The sequence below is a fragment of the Littorina saxatilis genome, linkage group LG10 (genome assembly GCF_037325665.1).
Source record: "Littorina saxatilis isolate snail1 linkage group LG10, US_GU_Lsax_2.0, whole genome shotgun sequence".
Classification (NCBI taxonomy): Eukaryota; Metazoa; Mollusca; class Gastropoda; order Littorinimorpha; family Littorinidae; genus Littorina; species Littorina saxatilis.
Window position 1 is genome coordinate 42,684,758 of NC_090254.1, and position 27,968 is coordinate 42,712,725.

At 41.3% G+C, this 27,968-nt stretch overlaps 1 protein-coding gene across 2 annotated transcripts; it reads left to right on the forward strand.

Annotated features, from left to right (window-relative positions):
- On the forward strand, positions 1–26,876 carry LOC138978868 (tumor necrosis factor receptor superfamily member 14-like). 2 transcript variants are annotated; one of them, XM_070351676.1, is made up of 7 exons: positions 1–478; positions 5,936–6,191; positions 7,293–7,623; positions 9,151–9,360; positions 18,670–18,793; positions 22,637–22,821; positions 25,849–26,876. In XM_070351676.1, the coding sequence occupies exons 2-7, from the start codon at positions 6,102–6,104 to the stop codon at positions 26,127–26,129; spliced, it is 1,221 nt and encodes a 406-aa protein (XP_070207777.1). In that variant the 5' UTR covers positions 1–478; positions 5,936–6,101; the 3' UTR covers positions 26,130–26,876. The 2 variants fall into 2 exon arrangements, with proteins under 2 accessions (XP_070207777.1, XP_070207778.1); XM_070351677.1 differs by having other exon boundaries at positions 1–133.
- Positions 26,877–27,968: the final 1,092 nt, after the last annotated feature.

Here is a 27,968-nt window from a genome sequence, read left to right on the forward strand (position 1 = left end):
AACTCCACAGTCATCGTGTTGCGACTCATCATCTCATGGAGTATTCCAACAATGGCCGCCATTGTATTGGTTGAGTCAATGAGTGGGATGTGTCATTGATCAGTATTGTTCCAGCCTGCCGAAGTTATTGAAAGTGGGTATTTTGGTATTTTTTTAAAATTCGGTTTAGTTGGTGTGTTACACAATGCACTACTTTGTCAAGACATTGATCATTTTAACACACAAGGATCATTAGATCTTCAATTCTTCATGTAAAATTATACATACATGTACGGTTGGTACAAAAAAAAGTGTGCTGGTGCAGTCGGACCCGTCTATGGATGTTTGTGTCTATGGTGGTGCTGACAGTTTACATGCAGAGATCGTTTATTCAAGCTTCTTCAGGAAAGTAGGGAAGAAAACTGCGCAGAAAAAGGGGTGCATGCTGACGTAATCGCCGGAAGAAGGAAGCTCGATCGCGAACTCCAGATAAGATAAGGTAAGAAAGGCAAAAGTTATGTACGCACTCCGAGTGTATACATGATCGATGAGTCTGTGTATACACTACGGCAATGAAAAGCTCTGTTACAAATCTGTAGCTTCTTCTTCTTGTCGTTCGCCTTTGAGACAGTGACAAAAGGTCAGGTGTCATGTCTACTGTCCCGAATGACACACGATTGCTGACATTTCACCATTGCCAAAAGAATAAACATATAAGAAATAGGTAGAACATGAATGTGAAAACTGACTTTGATTGTTGATCAGTATGTTCTATACCACTAACAAATAATCTACTTACGCATAGCTGTTTGGCAAATGTATGTTGCATGGGACACACTGACATGAAAGTGGAAGATGTTTTCCCTCTAGAGAAACTACATATCAAGTTACAATTTTTGTGCTCTTCCATTCCAGTTGGCAATCAATTGTTAACGCATGTTATTAGAAAAAATAGAACGAAAACAGATTAGATAGAATGAAAAATGTACTGGTGATGTCATTTGGGACATACTGACATGAAAACGTCACCTTTTGTCATTGTCTCCTTTACACTTAGAGTCCAGCTAGCACCATATCGATGTTCAGTTCTGTCTCAAGTGTCATGATGGTAGATAATGCGTGGTACAGTGATTTGTTCGAGAAGCGCCATGCAGGCTCCATACCTCCCTCTTAAGCCTTCTAGGTTTTCTGTAGGGGTTGCCCCACCTTTAGCTCCTGGCCGGTGTGACGTTTTCATCTTTCGCCGTGTTGATATTTCGCTTCTCGGCCTCATTGATCTAGTATAAACTCTACACCGAACAAAAAAACACCCTTCAATAGTACTGATGAGCGACCTTGTGTACCTTACATTCATGGGGCCAAATTTGTCCAACCAATTTGTTTTATTTAACTTAGAAATTTGATTCATCCTAAAATGTTTCCTTCTTACTCAAGGGACGTAACCACTCAGTACACGTTTCCGAAGAATTTGATTTTGGGGTTGAAATCTATTAAATTTTACCACCAATTTTCTTCACATGCAAGAAGCTGACATGCTTTTCGTCCTTAAATAATTTCACTTCTTAATTTTACATTTCAGTCTTGAGTATATGTCGAGGGGGAAATATGTACACAGGCGAAAAATGAAATCGTGACACCGGCCCATATGTCCTACCCTGCGAGCACAGAGGGGATTATTTCTCCGAGGATCCCACCCCGTAGCTAGAGGTTTTTCCGCGCCTCTTGCCCGTGTGAATTGAACCTGTATCATAGGATACATAGGGTATTTCATGGAGGAAAACAGTGCCACCTGTTGCCCCGCCCCTCTCCTGGTAGGATCACCGCCAGTTGGCCTGCGACTTCTTATTCGTCCAGGCAAGCCCAGCTTATTTCGCAGCTAACCCCCATATCTGTGGGCTATTCCTCTATCCGCCACCTGGGGACGCACTTGGTTGGGTATGGTCGCCCATCTGAGAATCCCTCACGCTAGGTGTGGAGAAACTCAGCCTGTCCAAGCAAATCTGTAGTTATGCGTATTATATAACAGAAACTTTTCTTTGGTTTTAGTTGTAAAAGGTCATTACTGTTCCAATGAAATCTTGCGAAGATAGGTTTTGTATGGACAGTTCACTCGATTAGAAAGTGATTACAATTACTTACCTAAGTGTGACCTAATCATGACCCATTCCTAATTAACTCATGTATTTTGAAACTCCTTTACTTGCTTTCAAACCGGCACGGTTGGCCTAGTGGTAAGGCGTCCGCCCCGTGATCGGGAGGTCGTGGGTTCGAACCCCGGCCGGGTCATACCTAAGACTTTAACATTGGCAATCTAGTGGCTGCTCCGCCTGGCGTCTGGCATTATGGGGTTAGTGCTAGGACTGGTTGGTCCGGTGTCAGAATAATGTGACTGGGTGAGACATGAAGCCTGTGCTGCGACTTCTGTCTTGTTATATGTCAAAGCAGCACCGCCCTGATATGGCCCTTCGTGGTCGGCTGGGCGTTAAGCAAACAAACAAACAAACAAACTTGCTTTCAAAGTAACTTCATATGTGATGAAATATTAACAATAACAGCTATTGTTTTTTCAGCGTAGCAATGGGGTCCGATATTTAGACGAGACAAGTATAATGCGCATTATACTTGTTCGAGTCTAAATATCGGACCCTATTGCTACGCTGAAAACACAATAGCGTTTATATAGCTATTCTGACATTATATTCTGTGTTAAAATCATGTTTTTGTCAGCAACAACTACCAGAATGGTCCATGTCGTTGACTGCAGAGGACGGTTATGAGTGCGCATATCCCTTTGCGCATGAAGCCACGGAAATCACCGAACATTGAAAAAACCACGGACATGTATTACGGAGAAGACTCGAGATAACCGGATGTGTAGCGTTACGTCAATATGCTAGGAATCATATGACATAATGACGTATCATGCTTGTTTACGTATATATATACTAGAATGAATACCCGCTTCGCCGGGTAGCCGGCTTCGCCGGGAAGAAGTACTTAGAGCCGTACGCCGGCTTCGCCGGGTCCGAACTATGGACCCGCCAAGCTTAGGTCCCTCCCAGATTCGTGGAATGGGAACAGCACGAAAATGATTCAGTGGCCATAATGCCATTCCTGACCATATCGAGTCCCATCCTTGTCGACGAATGTAACCGTGTTAATCACCTTTGGAGGCGAACTCCACTCAAACAGGACTGAGCAAGTTATGGCTTCTCAAAGAAAGGCCAGTACATAAAATTACACAAAAGCCGCCAGACCACATCACAAACAGAACTGAAGAATGCACAGGTGTTGCTTACATAGAGACACACACACTTACACACACACACACACACACACAGAGAAGCCGTATCTATAGAGAGATAGATGACAGTGTATTTTTCGCGTGGCTATAAATTGATTCGACCTTTGCACTTTTACAGTGAGGATAATTTACGGGTCCAATTTACGTTCTGTACACTGCGTTGACCTTCTAAAAATAGGTAACAGTAACAGAACGCCGGGAATATCCGAAGACGCTCAGCGCAGTGGACAGCGCAGTGTAGTAACTTACAACTGAACGGGAAAGCCACACGAAGGAAGGGAGATAAACGCCAAACACTGGAGAAGATAAGGAAGAGTTACTTATAATGGTGAAATGAACACAAAAACGGAAATGAGTTCAGCGCTGCGCGCTGAGAGCACGTGTTGAAATATCTCATCGATGATATTGTGTCCGGGGTGTAGCTGAATACGGTGTCCAAATTTGAAAAAGATCCACCGAGAACTTTGGCGTTGTGATGTGGTGTAGCGGCTATGGTGTGTCGGTATGGGGGCCCGGGTAAGCTGAGGTGGAAGCAAAATAGCTGAGGTGGAACCAAAATTGGTTCCGCGCTGCGCGCTGAGAGCACGTGTTGAAATATCGACCAGGTTGTGTCGTGTCCCGGGTCTACTTGAATATGCCCACCAAATTTGAAGCAGATCCATCGAGAACTTTGGCCGTGCATCGCGCACAGACACACAGACAGATACACAGACAGACACACAGACAGACACACAGACACTAGTCGTATATATATATAGATTCTATATTCAAAAGTCTGACTTGCGTGATGAAGACTGTGGTGGGCGGGGATGTAGCTCAGTCGGTAGCGCGCTGGATTTGTATCCAGTTGGCCGCTGTCAGCGTGAGTTCGTCCCCACGTTCGGCGAGAGATTTATTTCTCAGAGTCAACTTTGTGTGCAGACTCTCCTCGGTGTCCGAACACCCGCGTGTGTACACGCAAGCACAAGACCAAGTGCGCACGAAAAAGATCCTGTAATCCATGTCAGAGTTCGGTGGGTTATAGAAACATGAAAATACCCAGCATGCTTCCTCCGAAAACGGCGTATGGCTGCCTAAATGGTGGGGTAAAAAACGGTCATACACGTAAAATTCCACTCGTGCAAAAAACACGAGTGTACGTGGGAGTTTCAGCCCACGAACGAAGAAGAAGAAGAAGACTGTGGTAAATCTGTAGATGATAAGGCCTAAAAAAAAAATAGGTGTGGTTACGGTAACCCGACCTACCCTATTTTTAGGGGCCGATCCTATAACTTTTTATTACATTTGTCAAAAAAAACACCAAAAAAAACCGAGTGCAAAAAACGCAATGAAAGCGCAACATCACACTTATTTCCCTGTCAAGTAGGTTTAATTTGTACACATTAGAAAAAAAGTGATTGCCTACCTACCTACCCTATTTTTTTTGGCTATGTTACGTAACCACACCTATTTTTGAGTCACTTGAGAAAATGTGACTCTATGTAATCGGTCAGTGTTAGTCTGTCCGGCCGGCCGTCCGGCCGGCCGTCCGTAGACACCACCTTAACGTTGGACTTTTCTCGGAAACTATCAAAGCGATCGGGCTCATATTTTGTTTAGTCGTGACCTCCAATGACCTCTACACTTTAACGATGGTTTCGTTGACCTTTGACCTTTTTCAAGGTCACAGGTCAGCGTCAAAGGAAAAATTAGACATTTTATATCTTTGACAAAGTTCATCGGATGTGATTGAAACTTTGTAGGATTATTCTTTACATCAAAGTATTTACATCTGTAGCCTTTTACGAACGTTATCAGAAAAACAAGGGAGATAACTAGCCTTTTCTGTTCGGCAACACACAACTTAACGTTGGGCTTTTCTCGGAAACTATAAAAGTGACCGGGCTCAAATTTTATGTGAACGTGACTCATTGTGTTGTGAATAGCAATTTCTTCCTGTCCATCTGATGCCTCATATAATATTCAGAACTGCGAAAGTGACTCGATCGAGCGTTTGCTCTTCTTGTTTTTTTTGGCCTAAGAGAACAAGGATTGTCTCAGAAGAAACGACTAAATGTTTCAGACCGGTAACTTCATTTCAACATTGCACTATACAATGGACGTTCTATGTGACAGGAGAGTTTGCTGATTTTGTGTTAAACATAGGAAAGATCGTCTGCTAGAATCAGAGATAGGTCGCTTCAGATTGCAGCTTCTTGAACTTTGCAAGGTTTGTTGCCTGTTAAAGAACTGGATTTTACACGTAATGTATGTCATGTACAGTAAGCAACAAAAAACACACACACAAAGCAAATGGCATCGTCTGTCGACTAGTCACAGAAACAAACCTGGCGAGGTATGCGTGTACTTTATACACGTGGAAGAAACCGGAACCATGCGTCTTTGTTATTGCCGATATCGTTTGGATATCGGCAAAAAATTACCAACTTCCGTAGCGTTATCCTTTGATGATCGCAATAGGGATGTGTGAGACCATCCAATCACAGCCCCTGAATTCCCCCACGTGTCTATCAGAATAGCTACCGGGTATATATATATATATGACTTTCCATGGGTCTTAATATTGAGTACACCCCCATTTCCGTTTGCCTGTCACAACGGCAATGATTGATTGTATACATGTTCAGTACTTTTTCACTTTCACTGTTTCAGTCTGAGCTGCATACATGGACACAGTGGACCCAGTTATGTTCCTGAGGATCTACCTGACATTGTCAACGCTGTGTGAGGTTTCTTGTCATCATTGATGTGGAGCAGTGCTGGCAGATCATGTGTGTAGTGTTTGATGGCCTTGACTTGAGCGTCATATTTCTTGAAGATGAACAAAGGACACGGTCAAAATGGACTTGCCACAATGCGCTGCGCTGTGCTGATGTGCCTGCTGGTACTGGTTGCACCAGAGCCTCCAGTAAGTGTTCTTTTTTCATGTGCTTGGGGAATGTTTCTCTAATGTTAATGTAGTAAATAAAGAGTGATAAGTGTATGTTAATTTTTCACCGGATCACGCTTTAGACTCACAGTCCGGATGATGTGGGTCGTGTACGACCTCTAATTTCTACAGAAGATTCAACGTAAAAAGTATGGGTCGTACACGACCCATGCCATCCGAATAGGGATAAACTGTTTACCGCCTCTTTGTAGAGTATGGGTCGTACACGACCCACGCCATCCGAATAGGGATAAACACAGTAAAATGCCTTCTTTAATTCCATAATGGTCGTCCACGACCCACATCATCCGGACTGTGTAATTCAAATGACGTCATTGATTATTTGTTTATTTACAAAGATAATCCTTTACAAATTGGTTGATAGAAAGGTTTTAAGGTGTTTGAAGATTACATCAAGTCTCAATCAAAACCTCAAAATAGTTTAAGAGATACAGACACTTTTGTGAGGCTCTGGGTCGTCCATGACCCAGGAAGCATGGTGAAGGTTAAATGGTTGTGAAAATGAGTTTGATAGTTGGGGTTCCTGATGATTGTACCAACAGTATCTCCCCCCCCCCCAACTCACACACACAAACAATACACAATACAAACACACATAAGGTTAACCAACAACATGTTGCTTTATGCAAAGACGAGGGGGGGATTCTACCCCCAACCTCGTCCTCCGCCAAGGCGAATTTGCTGCGCAGATTCTCTGTAAGTTTCTTCATGCTGGCAAAGAAAACGTATGGCATTTTTAATTAAACACTGCCACATCAAGGTTTTTTTCCTGCAGTTCTTTTTAATGCTTATACGGTAGAGGATTGATACTATTTATTGTAAACATGTATTGCATTGTTCAGTTTGATGTAAAGCGCGGAGATCGTGGGTTAACCCCATGGTTCGCGCTATATAAGCTTGCCACTATTATTATATTATTATGTGTATTATGACATTATAAACAGAGCTTAAGTAATTAAATCTGCCTTTTTTTTTTAGGCCAGAAAAGACAAATGATGGCGTATGTTACCTTGTCTTTAGAACTCTCAAATAACATTGTACTTCTCTTGTATGTTTCAGACATACCCTCTTGCCAGGGGTATTCACTGCTTTAAATGTCCCCGGGGGAACTACGTGGACACAGACTGCACTGAGGACCATACCAATTCTTCGTGTAAGACATGTCCAACACACCACTATAGTGCAGACTGGAACAGTCTGAAGCACTGCCTTCCATGCAAGTCCCAGTGTCCGAAAAACAGCAAGCAAGAACAAAACTGCAGTGCTACGACCAACAGGGAGTGTAAATGCTTTGACGGATTTCACAGGCACCCCCTGGACCAATACGATCCGCAGTGGAAGTGTCGCCCACATTCAGTATGTGGAAAAGGCCAAGGGGAAGTGTCTTACGGTGAGGAAGCTTATTGGATGGAATGTGATTTTTGTCCTGTGTCAGGGATCTTGCTACAAATTCATACCTATAGGACAAATGTCCTGAGTTCTTCAGTATCAATAGGACATTTGACCGCTTTCAGAAAGTTTATTAGGACATTATGAATTTGCGCCAAACAGCTTATAACACATTCCATGGAATTGTTCCAAAGTCATGCACACACGCGCACACACACACACACACACGCGCGCGCTGTAGAACACACACATAAAATACATCAACACAGTGTGCGTATAATGTTGTATTTGTTTAGTTTCAAAGAAACCACAAAAACAGAAACCAACATGAACAACTTCAGAGCTCTTACTTTGATTACAAACTGCCTGATTTGGATAAAAGTTGAAAAACAAAATGATCGGTTTGACCTAATGCTGATCTTTTGCAGGCTTTAGTTTTTTTCAGCGGCATAATTCAGTGCTTCGTCTCGTATCGAAAACAAAAGCAGACGACAAAATTTAGTCAGTTGGAGTTGTCTCCCGTACTCCTGTAGCATGATGCACTGATCGAGACGGTTATACCCAAACGGCGCATACCGCAAACGGTTCGGGAATTCCCGACAAAAGAAAAGATCCGCACGCAGCACTGGCAACTTCAGTATCAGCTGAACACGAGAGCGTTCGGTCTTTTTTTTTAGAAGATTTGTATCTTGAAATGAAAATTAACGAATAACGCGCTGTCCGAAGGAATGGAGTACATATCGGACAATGACCACGCTCAGGCTAAAACGATAGGACATCTGACCGACATGCGGCAATGTGAATCGGACATTTGGGGATTTTCATCGTAAAATGTCCGATGCCTAACGAATATCCCTGTGTGTGTGTGTGTGCATAAAGATAAAGCTTTAGTAGCACCACAAGATATACTAATACTACCAGTGGTAATAATCCCTCATTTTCTATCCCTTTGTATCTCACAACTAAATGAGTTTAAGAAATATCTGCATATTATATATATAATTTACTACAGGTTTTAAAATTTGTACATTCCTTGAATATATAAATTATATATATAATATGCAGATATTTCTTAAACTCATTTAGTTGTGAGATACAAAGGGATAGAAAATGAGGGATTATTACCACTGGTAGTATTAGTATATCTTGTGGTGCTACTAAAGCTTTATCTTTATGCACACACACACACACAACCACAGGGATGTCGTTAGGCATCGGACATCGAACATTTATCGATGAAAATCCCCAAATGTCCGATTCACATTGCCGCATGTCGGTCAGGTGTCCTATCGTTTTAGCCTGAGCGTGGTCATTGTCCGATATGTACTCCATTCCTTCGGACAGCGCAATATTCGTTAATTTTCATTTGGGAAAACAGTGACGGAATAATCGATACTGCTGACCGAATCGTTTTGATAAAATACCAAATATGGTGCTTGTCATTGTGATAAAAGGCTCAGAAGTGTAACATCATTGAATGTGAAGTTTTACACGGATAATGTCATGGAAGTTAGAATTTCTGTTACAGGAAACCATGAACACAACACCAAGTGTGAAATCTGCCCAGAGAAGCAGTTTGTGAACAAAACTGATCCTGTGCATCCTGTTTGTCAGGATTGCACTGTCTGTGAGCCAGGATCCTATGAGATCAGGAGTTGTTCTCCTGGCAGTGACAGGGAGTGTGCTAACGACACCACTTACTCTGCTGGGGATACTACAGTGCCTACTGTAGCAACAAGTAAGCTCTTTAACTCATTGGAGTCGCGCCCAAATTGGTCGTTTCGTTACCTTAAATCGCACTGTTTTGGGCATTTTGTAAAAAATCACAGACACACAACCGCACAACATAAAACAAAATGTATCAGAAACTGAGAAAGAATTGTGTGTGATCTTTATGAAAACATTAACCTCATGATTGAGGCTGTTGATCCAATTTTGTGACACCTAATCCAATATGGTATCCAAAAGGGGTATAACAAAAGTTTTGAGCGACGCCATGCTGTTTCGGTGAATTGACTACGTCGCAGTCCGCACGGAAAAATCAGTGCTGAAGGCGACAAACCAACGCTCTTAGTATTACAGTGGACGCCGCTTAATAAAACCGCGATTAATAGAGCCAGCCGCTTATAAAAGCCGATTAAATTACATATTCTTACCCAACTCACATAGATAGCAATAACTTAATTTTGTTGCTAAGGTATTGAAGCACTCATTCGTGGTAACACAGGGTGGTAACTCTTAAAAACAAAACTCTATGCCATATAAGGCATGGTCCATGGTAGTTACCTCCTCTACCGGTGTCCTGCGCATGCGCCGGACATACACCGGTGACACGCATTCCTTTTCCTTCAACCCACGTTGCCTGACGTGTTTTGAGGTGCTCAGGCTTTTTCTTGAGCCATCGGCCTATCTCTCAGGGAAGGCCATCGAATCGTGGTAACATATCAACGTCCTTCTTCACTTCTTCACGAATTGGTGAGAGCGTTCCTTTTTTGTATTACGAGAAGATTTCTTAGCGTTTTTGAAAGTTTTGCCACTTGTCTTTTGTAACAGTTATTCGCCATTTTGACTTTCAAAATGGCCGACAACCTAGACATAAAGAGAGAACTAAGAGCTCTGCCAAGCAGACTTGCTCATCTTTTTCTCAATCGGGCAAAACAGTTAAAGCTGGTGCTAAACCACGAACTTCTTATACTACTCTTAGCTCTCAAAGTTTTCTTAGCGAGAAGCCGTCTTTAACCTCTTCAGTGCCACAGTATAACAGCATTTTGGTATTGCTGTGTGCCAGGGCAAAATTTCGCTTTCTTCGGTAGGTTCACTAATCTGTTCCCTGCTCGATCATTTATTGAGATATCTTTGGCATGTGTTTTGCTTATACCCTTGCCTATTAGGTGATGAAATGATCATTGGACTTTGTTTGTGATTGTTATAGGCAGGTTTCACAATCTTCAATCACAGACTTCCTTTTTTTTCAACAAAATCAATCTTGACAGAGATCTTTGAAATAGTGTTTTTATTAAAGCCTGACATCCTCCTGGATGGAATCAAGACAAAAACTTGTATGGAGACGCATTCTTGTCGACATAATGTGATAGCTTGTTACAGTACTCTATCAAACAAAGGGATAGACGTAAACAGAATTGGGTAACGATTTATTCAAAGAATATTGTCCAGAGGCTTTAATAAATTAAGCAATAACAATGCAAGCAAAATATCATTTCCGAGCTCAGTGAAAAAAGCAGCAAATAAGGACTAATTATGGGAATTCCGTTCTTCTGAACTGCTATTTCGCTGTGATGCACGTCATGAGCATACCTTCAAAAGTAACAATGTTAATTGCACTCCATTTCTCACTGTAAAAAAAAAGTAGAATCATTGACCAATAGAAAAAAACGAGTTTGGAATTTTTTTTGCATATTCTTGGGGAATAAATACCTGAAAATGTAACCCTACCCTCTAAATGGTGACATCATGACAGCGAAAAAAAATATACAGAACAAGTCATGTGAAGCGATAATAAAACATTAAGTTGGTTTGAAACTAAAAGATCAACATTGGAATCAGGGACGAGTCATTAACAATGCTAGTGAGATTTGGCTAGCCGAAACCAGAAGACCGAGACGGGTTGCCTCCGCGAAGCATATGAACAAAACGGGCGATTTTTCTCATTTGAGCAGATTTTCACACTAAGCATGACATATATATCTGTTTATACATTGGGATCCAGGAAATCCAAAGGATACAATGCAATAACTTTTGAATCTGTAATCAAAAGTGTTATTGTTATTTGCAATTTTTAGAATGTTATGTACCAAATTTTATAATACATTTCATAACTTGACGAAATTTAAAACAAGTCGCGTAAAGCGATATAAAAACATGTAGTCAATCTATAGGCATCAAATTGAAGGATAAACTAAAAAAAAAAAACAGTCCGATCGGCGAGACTAAATTCAGATAGTCTCGGCTAACCATACCCGAAAACCGTCACGGATCACACTCATCTCCGCGAAGCATACTCAACCTGTTTTCTTTAATTCTGAACGCGTTTTTAAAGTAAACATAACATATGTATATATATATTTTAAATCAGGAGAAGATAAGAAGTACAATGCAGTAGTGTTTGAATCTGTAATGAAATATTCGTTTTTGATGACAATTTTAATGAGCGAACTAATTCACTTATTTTCAAGCTACCTGGCTCAAATGCAATATCAAAGTCCCGACTTAATCAAAAATTACTTAACAGGTCCGCCTCAACTATCACAAAAACGGAAATGACGTCATCAAAGACTGTGGCAGAGTACCTTAACGCAGTCCTAGTATATCCACTACTGACTGAACTGTGGCATAGTACCTGGACGCAGTCCCAGTATATCCACCACAGACTGAACTGTGGCATAGTACATGGACGCTGTCCCAGTATATCCACTACAGACTGAACTGTGGCATAGTACATGGACGCTGTCCCAGTATATCCACTACAGACTGAACTGTGGCATAGTACATGGACGCTGTCCCAGTATATCCACTACAGACTGAACCTTACTGTCTTGCATTTTCTACAACAACTACTCTGCACACATAAAAAAAAAAACCCCTCTCGCACGCACACATGCAAGTACGCACGCATGAACACTCACGCATCAACACTCACACACACACACACACACAAACACACACACACACACATACGCTAACACAAACGAACACGTGCGCACAACGCTCGCGCGCACGCTTACACACACACACACACACACGCACACACACACACACACACAAACGAACACGTGCGCGCAACGCTCGGCCGCACGCTCACACACACACACACACAGCTAGATAATACATCATCTGATATGTTTCCTTGTTCATATGCTTTTTTCAAGTCATAAACGTAAACAATGAATGGTTTTACTGGGATTTTGTGCAGCGTTTTGTATTATCTGCGTTGTTGTCGGATTTAAATACTCTCTCAAAAACTGGGTATCTAATCACGACCGATAAGATTTTCCCCCTTTCGATTAAAAAGTACAATGAGATTTAGTCAGAACCATAACATTATTCTTCCAAAAACACTTATTAACATCCATGTAAAAGAAACACAACTCTGTTCATCAAATTATCTCCCCCTTTGCAAGAAACGTATGGCGAAGGCACATTTCGCGCCGCGGTGCAGATGACGCAATTAACTCTCGTGACGAAACGATTGGTTCGTGACGTCGCGTCATCAACCGTTCATGAATGGCCCTTGTATGAATGGCATTCTTTCTGTTGGGATGACGTGTGAACCTCATCATTAGTGACTTGGAAAATCGGTCGGATTTAGGTATCCCCGAAGTCGGTCGGAATTGGATACACTTACCAGGCTACACTCTTCCACACTGACAGGCGCGCGCGCACGTACGCACGCACATATGCAACAATAACAATGATAAAAATCAAACTTTTAAAAGCACTTGAAAGTTAATACACAAAGCAACTATTGATTCCCTACGATTATATGATCGTGACTGGCTCTCTTTCCAAGTTGGAACGTTTTCAATCTGCTGTCTGACGTCATCAAAGTGTTGAAAAACGTACGGCAATGTCTATAAAACTCTCACTTGACCACAACATTCACAATGCAGTGCATTCAAGGATTGAAAAAAACCACTGGCGTTGATCAGACACAGTCACTGAATGTTGTTATTTTACAAATGAATCTGCTTAACATTTGGTAAGAAATGACCGTCAATAGTGCCGGGCGGTCGTGAGAATTCAAGGTTTTCAGAGACAGACAGTAAATAACGTGCTCTGAAATAAACACATGCCGAAAAATTCTTTAGTCAGCCAGTTGATCATCTGCCTGACAACGGATAGGAAGTATAAAATTGGTCGCATCATGGCAATTTGCTGTGTATGGCGGTCATAGCAGACGATTTGTCTTCAGGACGGTCGTGAGAAAAAATGAGACAGACACCTTGCCCGAGTGACTAGACAGTAAATAACGTGCTCTGAAATAAACACATGCCGAAAAATTCTTTAGTCAGCCAGTTGATCATCTGCCTGACAACGGATAGGAAGTGTAAAATTGGTTGAATCATGACAATTTGCTGTGTATGGCGGTTATAGCAGACGATTTTGTCTGCAGGGCGGTCGTGAGAAAAAATGAGACAGACACCTTGCCCGAGTTACTAGACAGTAAATAACGTGCTCTGAAATAAACACATGCCGAAAAATTCTTTAGTCAGCCAGTTGATTATCTGCCTGACAACGGATAGGAAGTGTAAAATTGGTTGCATCATGACAATTTGCTGTGTATGGCGGTTATAGCGGACGATTTGTCTGCAGGGCGGTCGTGAGAAAAAATGAGACAGACACCTTGCCCGAGTGACAAAATGACCAAGCGCAAGTAGAATAAGCCGTAGTTAGCATTTCAAAACCCTTTCATATCGTGATTTGATGGAAATTGCTACTTATTAAAAGCATGTTACGTCCAAACCTTTTAACAGCCATTCCAACTGAACAGATTTGTAATTAACGTTTTTGAGACAGACACATTTAGAAAAAAGACCGTTTACTTCACATGCGATTGTATCGACTAAACATAAACACATTCATTGTTTTTTTTAACTAAGTGTGTTCATCTATCTCTGTTCTTTGGTTTCTAATGTACTTTTAACTGGATTTCTTTGTGTGTTTTTGTACTGGTGCCTTTGTCTATTGCAATGTGGCTAAAAAGGGAAATCGTGTCTGTCTCATTTCTCACGACCGACCTACCTTTTTCGCTGGTGGGGAATACAAACTTGACTTAAATTCGATCAAAGTTTATTTTTCATATGTAAATTCCGAAGACATTCGACACAGACCAGTGAAAATTCACGACTCAACAAAACGAAACATTTTATTTGATATCAAAGTTAGGGACATACCCGACTCTGAAGACTGTGAAACCTGTCTATAGTAAAAATTGATATAATGACCATTTTTGTCAAAAATTACAGTTTCCGGACTTACACACACACATTGCAGCACGTAAAACCACACAAAACACTGCTAAAACTGGTGTCAAACATCAGGTACTCACATTACAGCCCATAAAAGTATTCTTCTGTGTGGTAATCCATAAATCACTTCTTGTAGAGCTTCCAGAACACTGTATCGCTTGAAAACAGGTCTACGAGTTGAGATACGACTTTCGGCCGCCATTGTGAATGCCATAGATCGGTTCTACATTTCTAACACAGTTTTCACCACGTGGTACTAACTTATCCGGAAAGTCAATGGGAAAGAACTGTGTTTAGAACCCCTACAAGTACTTGGACAGTGGTTACCTCCCATTTAGTTTTCAGAAATGTCCTGAAATGTTGCTGACGCAAATCCCACATACTAGGTATGGTTATGAGCGTACGACAAACCGAAAATGAGTACCTAGTACGGGGTGGGCAGTGAAGGGGTTAATATACCCTACCAACCTGCCCCGCATATTGTGTTTCAGAACAGAATGAGTGTGACCGGCACGGTTGGCCTAGTGGTAAGGCGTCCGCCCCGTGACCGGGAGGTCGTGGGTTCGGCCGGGTCATACCTAAGACTTTAAAATTGGCAATCTAGTGGCTGCTCCGCCTGGCGTCTGGCATTATGGGGTTAGTGCTAGGACTGGTTGGTCCGGTGTCAGAATAATGTGACTGGGTGAGACACGAAGCCTGTGCTGCGACTTCTGTCTTGTGTGTGGCACACGTTATATGTCAAAGCAGCACCGCCCTGATATGGCCCTTCGTGGTCGGCTGGGCATTAAGCAAACAAACAAAGTGTCACCGGTGTAGGGGAGGTAACTACCATGGACCATGCCTTATATGGCATAGAGTTTTGTTTTTAAGAGTTACCTCCCCGTGTTACCACGGATGAGTGCTTCAATACCTTAACAACAAAATGAAGTTATTGCTATCCATGTGAGTTGGTAAGTATATTAATTAAATCAAAGTTTACTTTTGAAACTTTATATTTCAGACGGTCCGGATTTATCACTATATCTTATGTATTAGAAAAAGCCGGTTAATAAACCCAACCCGCCGCTTATTAAAGCCAGTTTTTTCAGAGAAATCACGTAGTTTGTGGGCGGGGATGTAGCTCAGTCGGTAGCGCGCTGGATTTGTATCCAGTTGGCCGCTGTGAAATGTGATATGAATGCTGTTTTTATATGTTATACTCTTACTTTCTCCCAAGCGCAAGACAAATTCTTCTGTGAAAATTGAAGCCAATAAAATTTGAGTTGAGTTGAGTTGAGTTGAGTTGAGTTCGTCCCCACGTTCGGCGAGAGATTTATTTCTCAGAGTCAACTTTGTGTGCAGACTCTCCTCGGTGTCTGAACACCCCCATGTGTACATGCAAGCACAAGACCAAGTGCGCACGAAAAAGATCCTGTAATCCATGTCAGAGTTCGGTGGGTTATAGAAACACGAAAATACCCAGCATGCTTCCTCCGAAAGCGGCGTATGGCTGCCTAAATGGCGGGGTAAAAACGGTCATACACGTAAAAACCATGGGAGTTTCAGCCCATGAACGAACAAACAAAACGTAGTTTGTGACTAAAACTCACATTATCTTGTTCTTGTAATCGCTCAAGTCATAGGCCTATTTATGTCCGCGTATCACGAAGTAACTGAGTTCAGAAAAGAATGTCAGTCAATAAAAACCGCACGTGTTGATTTCATAAATTGTGTAGCTTTGATCGCGTGATGTGTTCATGACTAAATTAAATCAGTTTACTGTTTTCTATCGGATTGGCAACAAGAGGGATTGAATCAAACATACCGAAAAGAAAACGCCAGGATTTGACAACAGACGAGAAACTGGAAATTTACAAGAAATCTTCCTGCATGCAGCTTTAGGGAAGGTGCAGCAAACATCCTTCGTGAAGTTTTGTTTAGAATGTAAATGACGAAAGAAAGTCACTGAGTGACGTAAACAAAAGAGAAGTTGTTTTTTTCTTTCGAAAATGACGTATTCCTGGACCGCCGGTTAATAAATCCGCCGTTTATTAAAGCCATTTTTCGTCGGACCAGAAGTGGCTTTATTAAGCGGCGACCATTGTAGTAGTTAAAGGGAAGCAACTCATTCGAAAATGAACGTTCTTTTAGTTGCCAGTTACGTTCCTGCAATCCTCGTCGCTCCCAACAAGAAAATAAAATAACAAATCTTGCCGGCGATATATTGCCGCCACGCCTTTAACGTAGTAGAAAAGTGCCAGCGATATTTCACCGGCACGACTCGAAAGAGTTAAATACTCTAGTCTATACAAAAACAATGTCGTGAATTGTGGTCCATAGAGAGTTATTGTGCCACATTTTAATAATACAGTATGTATATATATAAGGACTTTAAAATTGGCAATCTAGTGGCTGCTCCGCCTGGCGTCTGGCATTATGGGGTTAGTGCTAGGAATGGTTGGTCCTGTGTCAGAATAATGTGACTGTGTCAGAAGCCTGTGCTGCGACTTCTGTCTTGTGTGTGGCGCACGTTAAATGTCAAAGCAGCACCGCCCTGATATGGCCCTTCGTGGTCGGCTGGGCGTTACGCAAACAAACAAACAAACAAACAAACAAACAAAATAATATATATAAGGGTTGCAGTGTCAGTTATATTCAAGACAGAACAGATATTAGCTCCACTTTAATTTTCTGTAACATGGCCGGCCCTCCTCTCCCTCACCACAAGGGTTTTAGAGGGAGCAGTGGGAGTCTTAATTAAAACTACTGTGACTTAGTCTCTGCCCTTATATTCCTGCCAGCCTGAGTCTGCCGCCATGCAACTTTACTTAAGCTAGTAGTTGTAAACAAACCTGTCTGTTTTCCCACAAAATTGCGCAAATGTGTAATAACTCGTAATGTCCGTACTTTTGAAGCAAACATGAGTTTTGTACCTCAGGCCACTTTCCATGTGAAACGACTAAAAAAAAACCGTTCCAGCAGAGTGCGATGCTTGGCTGTAACGACTGTATACGCGACCCGTCACAGATGTGTTAAAATATAGGTACATGTAGATTTATTGATGTTATGAACAGAAAGTACATGTATGTGTATCTGAAACTGAAAGCAAGGTCTAGTAAGGTGAGGGGGGGGGGGGGGGGGCTCTCAAAAGGGGTGTTCTACTGTAATACAGCATACCTTTGATGGCTTTGACTGGAAACTTTATTGTTTTGCTTGCAGCTTAAAATACTACAAATAAATTGGTTATCGATGATAATTAACGGTTTATGTCTTGTTTGACCAGTTTATTCAAGACAAGGATGCATGCATTTTAGACTGGGTTAATTTGACCCTTGACTTTACACAATGATGGGCTTCTATGAGAGGCATAATTTGTCTAACAATTCAGCCTGCGCAGTTGAGTATTTAGGTGGAGTGCAATGTGAGCAGTTCACGCCCGGTGTCACGAACTGAAAACTCTGCTGAACAATCCCTCTCAATGCTGTCAATGCGCATGCGCCAATCTTAAACTTAAAAAATGCGACCCTTTGACCGAACGTACCATGGGTTAGGGTAAGGGTTAGGGTTAGGTTGTTCAAGACCTGATTAATCTCCCCATGTTAGCGCATGCGCATTGACCGCATTGAGAGGGATTGTTCAGGCAGAGTTTTCAGTTCGTGACACCGGTACCCGGGGTTCATCTGCCGTGGCCTTACATGCTGGGACAGTGACAGCGAGGTTTTGCATCAGATTGTCCTTGTCCTATAGCCTCTGGCTCAAAAACCTTCCTTTGAGGCACAGGGCAGTAACCCAGGTTGGGGCATGGCTGCCAGATGCTCAAGTAGAGTCCATGGACCCTGAGGGTCTTTGATATTGAGACTGTCCAGCACTCCTTGGCACTTCGGGGGTGTTATATCAGACTTGTTCCTTGTCCTAGATGGATAGCTTGCCAAAGCTATCGAGCTCCGTCTGCCCGACAGGGTTTGTACCTGTAATGAAATACTGGTTAGGAAAGTGGCTCGCGTGATTACTTATCATTCATGGGACACAATCTTACTTGCAGATATTACCAGCTGTTACCGACACTGCCTTTGTTCTTACAGAATCTCAATCCTTGAATGGAGGTGCTGTTGCTGCCATTGCGGTCGGAGTGTCGGGGCTCTTGATCATCATTGTTTTGCTGGTTTGGTTCATACGGAAGAAGCGAAGGGAAAACACACCTGAGAAGTACGTATGGCACTGCTGATCAGCTGTTTAAATTCCTCAATCAAAACAGGATCAGTTTGGCTTAACATTGGATTAATGTTTTTTCTTCTCGTTATTTGGAGCAATCTGTTTCAGCATTTGCGTTCTACAACCGTAAAATACCATGTAAACGCTACCCCCCCTTATGCACGGATTTTTTCCCAAAGTAGGGGGTGGGCATTTACTAGGTACTGTGCCCTGTGCAGAATCAGTTCCTCGTAAGAAATGATGGTATTGGGTCTCTTGGTATAGTCTGTCCGGACGGCTAGCAGAGGACGTATTTAATTATTAAAAAAACATCTAGACAACTTTTGTATCGTGATCAAAAAGAAAGGTTGCTTAGAATGATTAGTGCTACCTTCTGTTAAAATCACTTGTTTCAAGCTTTCGCTGTTTAAGCCCTGTACACGTACATTTTCACAAATCAAGAGGAAACCCACTCACAGTTATACCCGAAAAGAGCCCCACGCTCAATGTCACATTTTAATATATTCGTTTGAACTCTCGTGCTTTTCAAAACTGTCACGGCCATAGGAGAAAACCTGACCGAGGAATGCAGTGTAATGGAATTTGACAGGTGTGAAAAGAACGTGCACCCGGCACAGTGGAGAGGTCAGTGGGTGCGTTACTGAGGCTCATTCAGGGTTAAAGTTTACCTGTTTTTGGTCGTGTCACTCAGCATTTATTAGGGTAGAGCAAAAAAAAAAAATGGTTGGCACTTAACACTTTTAACACAAGATAGCACTAATTGTCTGGAACAACTTTTCTCCTTGAAACCACCCTACGCCTCCGGTAAACCATCAGTTTCTGGCCACTGACACAGTGACAGAGTCGAGCTTTTACACACAGTACAAACACTCTTTCGTTTAAACACTTATAACCGCTATTAAACACCCTAGGTGCCATCCATAAAGAGCGAGCATTTGTCAAATAATTTATATTTGCGTGGACAGACGGATTTCTCGTTATGGGGCGAGACTTAACTTTTAAAATCTAAATAATAAATTGACAGCTTTTTACACAAACATTGTTAAAACACCAAAGAATTTTTTTATCATCAAAACAAAGTCAGTAAATTTCGAAATTGTTAAAGTTTAAAAGTAGGGAGCCTGGATGTATGTCAAGCAAACTGGGTGAATTGGTCGACTTGTGCATGCAACTTGCAGCTCTTTTGAATTGATGACGGGGAAGTGGGCTACCGAAAGACGATAAAACTTTGGCTTTTTTTAAAATGCTGGTCGATTGAGATTTCAACCATTTGATACTGTTAGTTGCTGTGTCTGTGTAGATTGAGTAATGCGCGCATACACACGCACTTCCGCGACAGAGATATTATTACATCAAATGAGCTGCGTCTTTTCCCAAGCAGACGGATTTTGCGATAACAGTTAGTTTCTTTGAAGTCGCCGCCACTCGGTTTGTGTCCCTATCAGTCATTTGTTGTATTTTTGATTCAAAGGTACACAATAACATGCTATTACAGATACGGAGTTGCATTAACACCACAAACTGATGACTAAATTCATCACATTAAATGCTATTGCAAGTGTGTTCCATACGGTTAGAAATGTTTATTTTGTGAAAGATTCCATCGTTCTGTAAACCGCATGTGACACGGAGTGGGGCTTTAAGCACTACATGTAAAAGTTGCTTAGATTTGTTTTAGATAATTAAAAACGTCCTTCGCTAGCTGTTCGGACAGACTATATGAACATTTTAATACTAATAGGATATGTTTCTGTGCACAAATAGCCACCCTGTATGTATGTTTCTTTTAATATGCCACATGGGTTGTTCTCTGGGTTGTTCAGCTGGGTACCAAACTGTGACATGGGAGGCAAAAACTGAACTAACTCAAATTCATCAACAATGTGTTCATATGATCGTTAGGACACTGAGCATAAAAATGTATAAATAAAGCTATTTCGTGAACATTTCTGGCATCCCTTTGTCTATTATCTTGACCAAATTTACCTGCCATGACAGGCCACCTGCAATGTAGGGACACTTGTAGTTGGTTTCCAATGGTGTCCTTTCATCACAGGTACCACTGTATACCCTATATGCACAGAGTTTGACCCAAAGTAGGGGGTGGACGTTTACTTGATACTGGGCGTTTACAAGGTAGTTTACAGTACATGTAGTAGTAAATGTGACCAAGCATGTCTTTGTTTGGAAACCTAATGTTGATCAATGGGATCTTAGGAATATTATCCTGATTTTATAGATATAGTCAAGAGTGCACAGAGTTTGACCCAAAGTAGGGGGTGGACGTTTACTTGATACTGGGCGTTTACAAGGTAGTTTACAGTACATGTAGTAGTAAATGTGACCAAGCATGTCTTTGTTTGGAAACCTAATGTTGATCAATGGGATCTTAGGAATATTATCCTGATTTTATAGATATAGTCAAGAGTGCACAGAGTTTGACCCAAAGTAGGGGGTGGACGTTTACTTGATACTGGGCGTTTACAAAATACTGGGCGTTTACAAAGTAGTTTACAGTACATGTAGTAGTAAATGTGACCAAGCATGTCTTTGTTTGGAAACCTAATGTTGATCAATGGGATCTTAGGAATATTATCCTGATTTTATAGATATAGTCAAGAGTGCACAGAGTTTGACCCAAAGTAGGGGATGGGCGCTTGCTCGATACTTGGCGGTTACAAAGTAGTTTACAGTACATGTAGTAGTAAATGTGACCAAGCATGTCTTTGTTTGGAAACCTAATGTTGATCAATGGGATCTTAAGAATATTATCCTGATTTTATAGATATAGTCAAGAGTGCACAGAGTTTGACCCAAAGTAGGGGGTGGACCTTTACTTGATACTGGGCGTTTACAAGGTAGTTTACAGTACATGTAGTAGTAAATGTGACCAAGCATGTCTTTGTTTGGAAACCTAATGTTGATCAATGGGATCTTAGGAATATTATCCTGATTTTATAGATATAGTCAAGAGTGCACAGAGTTTGACCCAAAGTAGGGGGTGGATGTTTACTTGATACTGGGCGTTTACAAAGTAGTTTACAGTACATGTAGTAGTAAATGTGACCAAGCATGTCTTTGTTTGGAAACCTAATGTTGATCAATGGGATCTTAGGAATATTATCCTGATTTTATAGATATAGTCAAGAGTGCACAGAGTTTGACCCAAAGTAGGGGGTGGACGTTTACTTGATACTGGGCGTTTACAAAGTAGTTTACAGTACATGTAGTAGTAAATGTGACCAAGCATGTCTTTGTTTGGAAACCTAATGTTGATCAATGGGATCTTAGGAATATTATCCTGATTTTATAGATATAGTCAAGAGTGCACAGAGTTTGACCCAAAGTAGGGGGTGGGCGCTTGCTCGATACTGGGCGTTTACAAAGTAGTTTACAGTACATGTAGTAGTAAATGTGACCAAGCATGTCTTTGTTTGGAAACCTAATGTTGATCAATGGGATCTTAAGAGTATTATCCTGATTTTATAGATATAGTCAAGAGTGCCAGACAGGTGATGTCGACATAAGATTTATACAAAACTGTTCTCTGCCTTGATTTACTGCAACATGCATAGATCTGCAGGCACTAGAAGCAACTTTGTGCAGAGCCACTTGTCATGCATTGGTTGACAAGAAGCTCATGAACAGCAAAATTGTTATGAAAGCAGTGGTGAAACAGGTTGGGGCAGGGCTACATGTTTTGTGAGTGAAGCATTTATTGTTGCTCATGCATTTTCCATCCAGGAAAGTTTTACTTTTGTCAGTCCTGTGCTTGTATTGTTTCTGTTGAGTAAAAAAAGCATAACAATTTTTGTTGTTGCTTTTTTACTGACACAGTGACTCTGAAAAAGGTGGGGCTGGAGACACCAACCAAAAAGCAAATGGTGAAGGGATAACAGCAAACGGCAGTAACCGCCGCTCATCAACTGGAAATGGTGTGCAAACAATGGAAGGTGTACAATTGGAAGAGGTGCCTCTTTTGGGAAGCGCTTCTTCTGAATGGGACGAAGACTTCATCATCCGTATGTATTTAAACGTAGAAATCCCCCCTTCTCTTTCCTTTCCAATAAGACCACCTAACTTAGGAGGGAAAGGAGATGGGGGGATGAAAATGGAGGCAAAATAATCATGAAGAATATTTGTAAAAGAAAGGTCTTAAAAGCAAGGAAATATTAAATGGGGGGGGGGGGGGGGGGGGGGGTGGGGATGTCTGTGTCTGAAAAGGGATTTCTACTGTACTCACTTAAAAGTGATTTGTAGAATGTGAAGTACAGATTTTTATGAAATGAGTTATCATTGCAGATCAGCTGATAATGTGACATTAAACTAACACTGCCTTGCTGAGTTAGATGGCAGTATGGCACATCATTTTTGACTCACATGCGAAGCAAAAGTGAGTCTATGTACTCACCCGAGTCGTCCGTCCGGGCGGACGTAAAACTTTAACGTTGGATATTTCTTGGACATTATTCAGTCTATCAGTACCAAATTTGGCAAGATGGTGTATGATGACAAGGCCCCAAAAAACATACATAGCATCTTGACCTTGCTTCAAGGTCAAGGTCGCAGGGGCCATAAATGTTGCCTAAAAAACAGCTATTTTTCCCATTTTCTCTGAAGTTTTTGAGATTCAATACCTCACCTATCTATATATATATACGACTAGTGTCTGTGTGTCTGTCTGTGTATCTGTGTGTCTGTGTGTCTGTGCGCGATGCACGGCCAAAGTTCTCGATGGATCTGCTTCAAATTTGGTGGGCATATTCAAGTAGACCCGGGACACGACACAACCTGGTCGATATTTCAACACGTGCTCTCAGCGCGGAACCGATTTTGGTTCCACCTCAGCTATTTTGGTTCCACCTCAGCTTACCCGGGCCCCCATACCGACACACCATAGCCGCTACACCACATCACAACGCCAAAGTTCTCGGTGGATCTTTTTCAAATTTGGACACCGTATTCAGCTACACCCCGGACACAATATCATCGATGAGATATTTCAACACGTGCTCTCAGCGCGCAGCGCTGAACTCATTTTCGTTTTTGTGTTCATTTCACCATTATAAGTAACTCTTCCTTATCTTCTCCAGTGTTTGGCGTTTATCTCCCTTCCTTCGTGTGGCTTTCCCGTTCAGTTGTAAGTTACTATTATTTTTAGAATGTCACTGCGCTGTCCACTGCGCTGTCCACAACGCTTCCCTTGCACCCGTAAGTTGTTCTTACTGTCAAAGTGAAAAGGTCGAATCAATTTATAGCCACGCGAAAAATACACTCTCACCTATCTCTATATATTTATAGATACAGATATGCATATATATATACGGCTTCTCTGTGTGTGTGTGTGTTTGTGTGTGTGTGTGGGCAAAAACCTATGTATTATAGAGTTCTGTTTGTGATGGGGTCTAGCGGCTTTTGTCTGTCTGTATGTTCTGGCATGTGAGAAGCCACAGCAGATGATATAGGGCTAAGAAATAAGCTCAAAAATTCTCAATCCCGTTTGACAGGACTTCGCCTTTCAAAGGTGATTGTGGTGAACCGCCACGCTGTCTGTCTCTGTCGCGCCGTTCACCCCAAATTCCCGTTTCTGAGGTACTATTTTTAGAATGTCACTGCGCTGTCCAGAACGCTTCCCTTGCACCCGTAAGTTGTTCTTACTGTCAAAGTGAAAAGGTCGAATCAATTTATAGCCACGCAAAAAATACACTCTCACCTATCTCTATATATTTATAGATATAGATATACATATATATACGGCTTCTCTGTGTGTGTGTTTGTGTGTGTGTGTGTGGGAAAAAACCTGTTGATTGTAGAGTTCTGTTTGTGATGGGGTCTAGCGGCTTTCGTCTGTCTGTATGTTCTGGCATTTGAGAAGCCACAACAGATAATATAGGGCTAAGAAATAAGCTCTAAAATGCTCAATCCCGTTTGACAGGACTTCGCTTGCAGAGGTGATTGTGATGAACCGCCACGCTGTCTGTCTCTGTCTCGCGATTCACCCCGGCGAAGCCGGGTATTCCTCTAGTATGATATATAGGGCAAAGTAAGTCCCATCTTTTGATACCAGTTTGGTTTACCTTGCTTCAAGGTCAAGGTCACAGGAGCTCTTCAAAGTTGGATTGTATACATATTTTGAAGTGACCTTGACCCTGAACTATGGAAGATAACTGTTTCAAACTTAAAAATTATGTGGGGCACATGTTATGCTTTCATCATGAGACACATTTGGTCACATATGATCAAGGTCAAGGTCACTTTGACCCTGATGAAATGTGACCAAAATAAGGTAGTGAACCACTAAAAGTGACCATATCTCATGGTAGAAAGAGCCAATAAGCACCATTGTACTTCCTATGTCTTGAATTACCAGCTTTGTGTTGCATGACCTTGGATCACCTTGACCTTGGGTCAAGGTCACATGTATTTTGGTAGGAAAAATGTGTAAAGCATGTGAGTCGTATGGGCTTTGCCCTTCTTGTTGATGTGAGAGATTAATTTTTATGTTTTTTCTCTCTTCAAAACAAAGAAGGGAAAAATGTTGGGAAATGTACCAGCGGTTGCATGCGTGTAGTCTTCTTCTTCTTCTTCTTCTGCGTTCGTGGGCTGAAACTCTCACGTGCACTCGTGGTTTGCAAGAGTGGAATTTTACGTTTATGACCATTTTTACCCCGCCATTTAGGCAGCCATACGCCGTTTTCGGAGGAAGCATGCTGGGTATTTTCGTGTTTCTATAACTCACCGAACTCTGACATGGATTACAGGATCTTTTTCGTGCGCACTTGGTCTTGTGCTTGCGTGTACACACGGGGGTGTTTGGACACTAAGGAGAGTCTGCACACAACTGAAGTTGACTCTGAGAAATAAATCTCTCGCCGAACGTGGGGACGAACTCCCGCTGACAGCGGCCAACTGGATACAAATCCAGCGCGCTACCGACTGAGCTACATCCCCGCCCCACATGCGTGTAGTGTGTGTTTGTGTGTGTGTGTGAAAAAGTGGTGAAATATTTTAACTTCTGAAGGTAAAAGTTTGCCTTTTTTTCCCCACAGGTACTGTCTTCCCATACCTGGCCGACAATCTGGGTGAAGGATGGAAGTTTTATATCCTCCAACTGCCAGGATGGCCTGTTGACATCAAACCACAGACTGTCATTGAGCACAAATTAGAAGAAAACCGTTTAGTAAAGGATAGGATTTATGAGTGTCTGATGGAATGGAAAAAGGTGTGCATGCAAGGGTTCTTCACAAAAGCCAGCATCCTAAAGACACTGAAAGAAGTGAAAAGGAATGATCTGAGAGAGGAGCTTGAAAAGATGGTAACTTCCGAGTGATGACTCAAAACAGAGAAAAGTTAATTTATGGTTGAACATTAATTTGATTCAAGTCACTATGCATGTTACAAGTTTTGTTTTGAATAAAGGTTAATTTTAAACATTTGATAAACTAATCTTTCATATTTTTGAGACTTCATTCTTAATAATGTAGTACAGTTACAATTTTGATTTTGGGAGAGTCTTCAGTTATCATTTGATATGAAACTTGTTCGCCGGAAAGGCCACTATGCAATTAATAATGTGTCATATTTGCTAATTACAAGTGCTGCTTTCTTCCTTTTTCAAGGAATGATTTTTGAAACTAATTTTGTACCTGAACCTTTTTTTTTTAAACTTATTTTGTTTTTGGTTTTTGAAACTGATATTCTGAGCAAATAAAAGAGGAGTCTTCCAGCATCAAAACATTACAGTACACCTTTCTTTGGCTCTTGGGTTTTGTTGTTGATCAAACTTTTATTGGTTGGTTTAAAAGTGTTGTATTAGATATATTAATACATATCATGGAGATTTATTGTAAAATATACAACTTTTTGATGTTCTGTGCCTATCATATACCGTTGTTTTGTTGTTGAGGACTTGCAGTTGCAGAAAAGAACTTTTTTTATGGTCAAAACATTGTTCAGCCCTTTTCACACTCTTGTTCTTCGTGTGACCGTCAGTGGTTTAAAGGGCTTTAAGTTTCCTACGATGAATCGTTGTCTTGGTGCTAACCTGTTTTTAATAGATGCTGTTTGGAAATAACTCTGTCGGATTTGTATGGGTTGAGAAAGAGTGAATACTCTTCTATTTATTGAGTCACACTTTCTCACGTGACATTATAGGCCAGTCATTAGCGAGGGGATTGTTCAAAAAACGTGGACAAGGAGCATGTGTGGAAAGCTTGCCTCAATAAAAGCAAGAGTATTCACTCTTTCACAACCCATAAAAAGAGTTATTTTCAGAGTTAGTTTAGTGGCAAGAACAGACCTTTGCAGCTTGCTCACCACTCTTGCTGTGTTTCAGTCTCCTGGCATTTTAATTTATCAATCAGTCAATGAGACTGTTAACTAGGCATTCAATTAATTTATAATCGTCATTTGTTGTTAACAGTCATAAGTGATGTTGAATTTGAACCCACCAGACACTTGACCCCTACAGCATTCCACCCTGTGTTATGTTCATGATACCTTTCGTCGTTACACCTTTTGTATGTGATGTTCATGTGTGTATCATGCTGGTGACAAATGATGAAGCCCTTGTTTAAAATCCCCTTGGGTGCATTCATATCGGTACATGTTTATATATACATTTTGTCCAGTGAAGTCTGTTGGAAAGGTGTGATTGGAAAGCGATTGTTGGGATATTTTTGGACAGTCATTGTGTCATTCTGCTTAGCAGTGCAAAAGTTGTAACAATTTACACCCCAGTCCTTTGACGCAAGACCTTTTTGTTTGTTGCATTTCTTGTTTTGAAAAGAAAACAAATATTGTTCACATATAAGCAGTACCAGTGAGATTTTGTGTATGCTCTGAGGCACGAGTTTTGCTAGATATGGGTGTATGTAAATAGCGTGCTTGTCAGTGTCTGCTGCTTGTGCAAGTCTACATAGAAGTAAATAATGTCAATTATCTTTTTCATTCTGTTCAAGAAAACAAATGAGCGTATTTAATTATACAAATGCTAAGCATTGTGATACTGTTCAGCTTCGTTTAGCTTGTTGCTTTTGTGTGTGTCTTTTTAATTATTTATACCTTAGTGATCAGCTTCTAGAAGGTTGTGCATTTAGGATTTCTGCAAGAAGTATTGTACATTTTAATTGAACTTCATCTAAGCAATTGCATATAAACATTTATTTAT

Bases quoted from the DNA above. Each gene is read 5' to 3' on its own strand.
- LOC138978868 (XM_070351676.1), top strand. From the start codon at position 6,102: ATGAACAAAGGACACGGTCAAAATGGACTTGCCACAATGCGCTGCGCT. The intron at 9,361-18,669 runs GTAAGCTCTTTA...TTGTTCTTACAG, and splicing joins AGTGCCTACTGTAGCAACAA to AATCTCAATCCTTGAATGGA. The intron at 18,794-22,636 runs GTACGTATGGCA...TTACTGACACAG, and splicing joins AGGGAAAACACACCTGAGAA to TGACTCTGAAAAAGGTGGGG.